The sequence below is a fragment of the Larus michahellis genome, chromosome 16 (genome assembly GCF_964199755.1).
Source record: "Larus michahellis chromosome 16, bLarMic1.1, whole genome shotgun sequence".
NCBI classification, from domain to species: domain Eukaryota; kingdom Metazoa; phylum Chordata; class Aves; order Charadriiformes; family Laridae; genus Larus; species Larus michahellis.
Genome location: NC_133911.1, coordinates 3,141,792 through 3,148,448, shown reverse-complemented (window position 1 = coordinate 3,148,448; position 6,657 = coordinate 3,141,792). Strand labels below are relative to the sequence as shown.

Here is a 6,657-nt window from a genome sequence, read left to right as displayed (position 1 = left end):
CAGGAGATAGAACAGTTGTCTAAACAACACTAAATTGTTATGGGTTCCTCAAACCATAACACCAAGACATTAACCTTGCTTTTAATTTCCAGATCTCTCCCATGGACTCCCTGAGACCCTGTGTGACCCTACGTCATGCTTCAGTTCGTACCTGAAGGCTGATGATGACTGAAACCAAGAGGGATGCTCCTAGCGTAAAAGAGTTGATAATAATCAGACATTCAACACTCAACATTAATAATCTCAATCTCATCCTTTACTTTGTGCCGGAGGGTAACAGCTCCGGGGCGATGAGTGAGCAAGAGCGGACTTCCTACCCAGAGCACTCCAAATTGGTGGTACTTAACTCTCTCTAATCAAAGCACTGCATTCAGTGCACCAATTTTAATATTAGATAATTCCTCTGAATCTATCACTGTCCAGCAAAGCAGTGTTTAGAGACCAATGAAATCGCTTTCAAGAAATAAAGTACTAATTTAATAATAATGGTAGTGTCTGGCTCTCAAAGAGAACAAAGCTGCAGTCTGCCAATGCCAGGGGCTCAGCTTCCGGACAGGAATTGCTCAGTGATATTATCAGCCGTTGTAAAATGTCTTGGCCAACAAGTTAATCATTAACTCAGGTCCCCGTCTCATAAAAACATCGTATTGTAAGAGCACAACACGCTTAAAGCTAACTGTCACTAATCAATCATGCATACAACAGGAATAAAGCAACACATAAAAGGAGCCAGAAACTCAGCAAATCCTTCAGTGAAGGGAAGACAAACTGCACCGAGATTTATCTCCATGGAGAAATCCACTGACAAGCCACACAATGGAAACGGATCGACAGCTCCTGCAGTTCCGCAGGCTGAGAAGGACAGTCCTGCACCCACTGCAGAAGGTGCTGCAGAAATTAGCAGGGCGGGAGCCCTAGCAGAAAATGCTGCGGACGTGAAGAAGCTGGAATTCACTGAAGAATGTACTAAAGACATGGAGAGACCTTCAGGCACAGAGCAAGACAGTCTTGATGCCTTTAAACCAGCGATTTCAGATGGAGACTGTCCAAACTCAGAGCCTGTCGTTATGCTAACGAACAGAAACTCTCCCGAAGTACGCAGTTTCGAAATGAACCACCAGTGTTCAAGCACATCTCTTGATATGGACTGCCTAGTCTGCTTCAACAAGTACAACATCTACAGAGTACCAAAGCTCCTGGACTGCCAGCACGCCTTCTGCGCCGTCTGCCTCAAGCTTATCCTCAGGAAAGAAGACAACACCTGGATAATCACCTGCCCCCTGTGCAGAAAAGCCACTTTTGTGTCAGGAGGACTCATCCGCACGCTTCAAAATAAAGAAGACATCATGGAGCACTTGGAAAACCCCGACTCAAATCCTGAGGTACACATCTCTGCCATAGGGCTGGACGGCAATAGCTGGACTCTGAGCAGCCAAGACGCTTTATACAGAGACGAAAACGTTCCAGCAGACAACAGACTGGCTATCCAGAGACTCGTGCTGCTCCTGCTGCTTGTGGTGATTCTCACCATCCTCATCCTCCCCTTTATATACTCCGGGCTGATAAAATGGCTAATTTGTCTTATGCTTGGTTTGGGGTTGGTCATGTCGATGGTGCTTTGCTGCACTCCTAAATTCTACTGGAGGTGTAACAGGGACTCACTCGCCCCCTGCCACAAGGAGACCCACATCACTGCTATTGCCTGAGATGATTAACGTGAGCTGCCCAGAGAGAACGGACCGGTCCTGCCTGCAAAGCTGCACGTTAGGCGTGCTAGTCAGTTATTGGACTTTGAAAGCAATCATTCACGTAATAAATTCAACAGGCGGCTAAGCTATCCCACTGAGACTCAATGGCAATGCCAAGTGTTGTTAAATTTCATTAACAGAAACATAGTCAAATATTTATATGTTGATATTTATGAGATAAAAATTGTAGGTTTTGCACCCAATTTTTATCCCAGGCTGATCATTTTGTTGTTTTGCTTTTGTCATGTTGTTCTTGTTCGTACCATCTTCTGATTAGCGCTGCAGAACATTATCTGAAACACCTGACAGATGATGTCCTGTGAAAATCACTAGCTGTGGTTGTGTTTTCGCACTCTCTGAACACATGTACACCTTTTTCTTGTGACAATGTGGGGAAATAAGATTGCTAAATCAGGGGCTGGGTGCCTAGCCTCAATGGAAGAGAGCAGTTTCAACCCAGGTTATCACTTTAATCCCTATCCCTGCCCAAACGGTTGTTGGCAGGGATGGGAAAAGGACGGGGAAAAGGGGATGTCAGTTGATGCCATTTTAACTTACACACAAAATTAGAGAGGAAGAGGCAAAAATCAACACTCCTAATCTTGAGTCTGTGGACTGCAAAGGGTAAGGCTCTCAAAAGCTCATGACACTCCAAATTCCCCATGTTACTTAGCACAGAAATAGTTACCTGAGCTCCTTTATTTGTCTCCCTGCACTGCCTCTCTTCTTGTCTCAGAGATGCTCACAGAGATAAAAAGAAATCTGTCAATTGCTATGCCATACCACATGTGATATTTTTATATGGAATGTGTCCATTAAAGTTTAATAATATTAATTGCTCATTGACTTCTGTGTTTCAATTCCTCACTGACAATTAATGTCAAAACATTTCACAGTTTCCTCGCTGACAGGAACTACAGCTGAGAAAGCATATTAGGGAATCTGTAGAACTGAGTTGGTGAGTAAAGTGAAAAAGTAACGTGTTGGTTTTCCCCTTTATTTAAAAAAATACTTAGTTGCTAAGAGAACACCCTACAACCCAACTAAAATTAAATTGGAAAAAAATTAGGAGTTTGCTCTAGTTAAGTTACATTTTTAAGTGGATCTCAACAGACCTTGGATAAGGCCTGTGGTAAATATTTGTGTTTGATAAGAATGGAAACTAATGTACTTCAGTTGCTCAGTATATAAATATACATAGTGTCCCACCAGCAGATAAAACGGATTAGACTAAGAGGGTAAGGAGCTGCTGTCCTCCTAGAGTCTTGGAAAAAAACAGGACTATTTTCTGCCTAAGCGCAAACCTTCAAGGGAAATAAACGCTTTGTTTTTTCTAATATATTTAGACAGCAACTGACTTATTGCAAAGGACATATGTAGTAACATTTGCTAATAACCAACCAGAAAAAAGCTTTTCAATTGGAAAAACGCAGGTAGTTTTAAACCCAAATGTTTTATTGACCTGTGTTACTCTAAATACAAAGACTGTACCAGATATTCACCTGTACTGAGAATAATTTCAGAAACTCTTGTCAAGTCTTTCAGCTCATAGACAATTTTCCTGCCGAGTTCCCTTCACCAGCACTGAATGCATCAGAGTAAGCTAAAAGGGTTAAAGAAAAATCATGTGCTAATTGCTACAGAACACTGATCTCAATCAAATGACCAGATAGCGAGGAAGAAACAGACTGTCCTACAGAAAAGATGACAAAGATGAACTGGACTAGAGCCACAAAATAATTCCAATTAAAAAAAAAAAAAAAAGATAAAACTTGTGGAATTTTGCCTAAGAGGGAAAGAGACTAAGCAAGATACCAAACACCATCAGCTCCGGAAGGGTGTGTAAGCCGCGCCCAGTATCAGTTTGACACCATCAGTCAAGAAACATAACGAAGATTTTCGAGGCAGGGTCCCTTGTCCTCCGTATCACTCACCATGGAGCCTGGCCAGCCCATGTGGGCTTGTCAGCACATGAGTGTGAATACATGAAATCAGAGAATTAATGTGAACAGGAAAAATCAGTTTCTTACCTATCACCCTGCTCTTCCAAAAGGGTGCATTCGATTTTATTATGCTAATTTCTACAGTGTCAAAAAAACAGCCAACAGAAAAGGGCTTCCTTCAAGGCAGTATACACCAGTGGGAAGGATGCAGGCATGGTCTGATTACCAGTGAAAGCCTGGCTCTCTAAAAGAACCACCATGGATCCACAGAGTAAGATCACCAGCCGTGGAAGTCCAGGTTTTCACCCCCACTTTCTATCAGCTCCTTCCAAGCCTGTGTTCAGCAATCCAACTGAAATGTTTCTTCAGCTTTCGAGAGCCACTAACGATCAGCTGATTCAGAGTTCATGGATGTTGGTGGGAGTCATCAGGCCCTACAACCTGCTATCTTTATAACAGCTGTTGGATCTCATCACACAAGATAAGGCTCAATGACAATGCAAACCCCTGAAGCAGCAACTAAGTTTATGGAGAAAAGGCCAACAAAATTGTATTCTTATTTTAAAATGTAAAGGATTTGCTTTTATTTCACGCCAGTCTTTTTGGCAACAAAGTTTGAGCTTTGAATTACCTTGCCCTGCTTACCTCACCTAGCTGGCTCCCAATTTCAGATAATGATTAGGTAACGCTCTGTAGCCTGAAAGAGAGGTTCATAATGAGAAATAGGCCCAGGCAGTAGTATTCAGCTGTACCTGACAACTGCATAAATATCTATGAACTGTGACTTAAAAAGACAGAATCCCATCGAGACATTAAGAGCATGATAAGACCCAACAGCATTTTTTAAGAATTATAGTCTCTACAGACAGAATCCTGGACCAGAAACTTCAAAGATGTTTTGTTTAACAATGCATATACACAAGCCAATTTTAATTCAAAAAGATTCCTACCCTTTTGTCACGCTGTGCTCCCACTCTGCCCCGCTTCCCCAGAGGACCCTTCCCAAAGCCACAACTTTCCCTATCCCAATCCCTTTTCAGGCTTCTCATCAAAAAACACCATCACCCACCAGAGGCACTAGTTACTTATATAAGTGTGTGAGACAGGTGCCTGAAAAATTTTGAGTGTAGGTGTTCTAAATTACTGTTAAATGTAGAAGTCCCACTTTATCTACAGAACTTTAAATTATCCATAATTTTGCTGGCTTTGATTACTATTAAACTATATAACGAGATCCCAAGTTCGCAACATCTGGTAAAACTCACTTTAATTGTCATTCCACTCAACGTTTTGGTCCGCTTTTAACAGCTCTTCTGCGTTATCACACAGATATACACAGACGAAAACAAACATGGAATAAATAACACAATTCACACTTCCACATTGCTGATTCTGTACAAAGAGAACTTTAGGTCCTCAAACACAGAACTGTCAAATCTATAAGAAACTAATTTGCAGATTTTGGTCTGAGAGCACAGATTTGGGTCCAGGCGATTCCTTGCTAATTGTGAATCATTTGCTACTTGTCCGTTGTGTCGTGCAGTTACCTAAGCCACAGATAAAGTAAACATCTTCTGCACGCTAACTGGGATCAACAGAACTCGCCTTATGAACTTTAGTGTTGCATTTAATGACTTTATGATGATGCTCAAAATACCTATACGTAACATGAGTACTTGTGTGAGTAAACCTGAGGGGGGTCTAGTATTAACAGCAAACAACCAGGACAAGATATTTGGCCAGATCAAAATTGGCTTTTAAACAGAATTGTTACCTGGATATTTTTTTTTTAGTTGTCTATAAGTAAGACTCACACAGCACATTTTAAAGCATAAACTGGTTAACCCAGCTACCAAGCAACCAAAACTAGTTTTGCCATCGTGAAATGCGACCATACAGAAAAACTGTTCTTTCCCCTGAAAAAAAAACAATTTCTCCAAAAATTACTCCACATTGGACTTGGCTTTCCAGCCTGAGACTGCTCTCAGAGCAAATGCATTTCTTAAAACCTCAAAACCACAACGCAAACGCCTTATGCTCAGGTAGCTGAACTAACTCCAAAGCCTTAAGATTAACCAAAAGGGAGCAAAGCCTCCTGAGCTGACTGTGCCAGTACGCCCGCTGCTATCACAAGCAACACATACACGGCCCTCCCATTTGCCTAATGAGTGCATACACACACACACACATACTTCAGCCTCTATACATATGGCTTTGAGATCCTACCCGGTAACACAGCATGAAGTGCGAGAGACAGCCCTGAAGCTTTAGTTTTCCCCAGGGTAACCCTCAGAGACACCAACCTGTCCTGCGGGGAGGTCGCAAAGAAGTCTTGGGGCACCAACCTGACAGCAGCTTCACCACACGCACATTGCTACCCCTCTCTGTAACGCTCCCTCAGAGTGGGAGAAGCTCTCACAGTAGAAGAAAGGCTTTAAAGAGAGCAAAAGGGCTGGTAGCCACATAGGCCGAAACCCTGCACGAGGCACCAACATGGCGGACAAGGCCCAAGACTGTGGATAAAGGTGGGCAGCAAGGAAAGATCAGCTTTACCCATCTCGTGGTGGAGAAGGATCTACCACCACCACCCCCATGAAGGAGCTGGGTAAGGGCCAGCCGGGAGCTGGCCGCCATCCCTCGCCAGCCCCCGCCAGCCCCCGCTATCCTCCGCTATCCCCTCAGCCCAGCGCGGCTCCCACGCTAGCTACGCCAATCGCGTAGGAAAGCAGGACGGCCCAGGGCGGCCCGCCGGCCGTACGCAGATTGCGTAGTGGTGGCGGGCGGGCAGGGCAGGAAGGGGCGGGCGGCGGCGGCGGAAGGGAGCGGCGGCTCCTCTCTGAGGCCGGGCCGGCAGCAGGTCGGGTCCGGGCCGGGAGAGGTGGGGAGAGGGGCTGGGGACGGCTGGGGTGTAGCTCCGCGGGCTGAGGAGGCGGGCGGGCGGGCGGGACCTTCTCCTCAGGCCGCTC

At 44.4% G+C, this 6,657-nt stretch overlaps 2 protein-coding genes across 3 annotated transcripts in view; both read left to right on the top strand.

Moving 5' to 3' along the window:
- The first annotated feature begins 690 nt into the window (after window positions 1-690).
- On the top strand, window positions 691-2,528 carry RNF186 (ring finger protein 186). Its single transcript, XM_074560503.1, has one exon. The coding sequence runs from the start codon at window positions 693-695 to the stop codon at window positions 1,704-1,706; it is 1,014 nt and encodes a 337-aa protein (XP_074416604.1). The 5' UTR covers window positions 691-692; the 3' UTR covers window positions 1,707-2,528.
- Window positions 2,529-6,186: 3,658 nt separating this feature from the next.
- TMCO4 (transmembrane and coiled-coil domains 4) overlaps window positions 6,187-6,657 on the top strand; it is a 42,221-nt gene continuing 41,750 nt past the window's right edge. The window contains exon 1 of one of the 2 annotated variants that reach the window (XM_074560329.1): window positions 6,187-6,296. The gene's annotated coding sequence lies outside the window, so the exon portion shown is untranslated. Of the gene's footprint in view, window positions 6,297-6,488; window positions 6,549-6,657 lie in introns of those variants that run through there. The other variant, XM_074560328.1, reaches the window with a different exon arrangement.

Bases quoted from the DNA above. Each gene is read 5' to 3' on its own strand.
- RNF186 (XM_074560503.1), top strand. From the start codon at position 693: ATGCATACAACAGGAATAAAGCAACACATAAAAGGAGCCAGAAACTCA.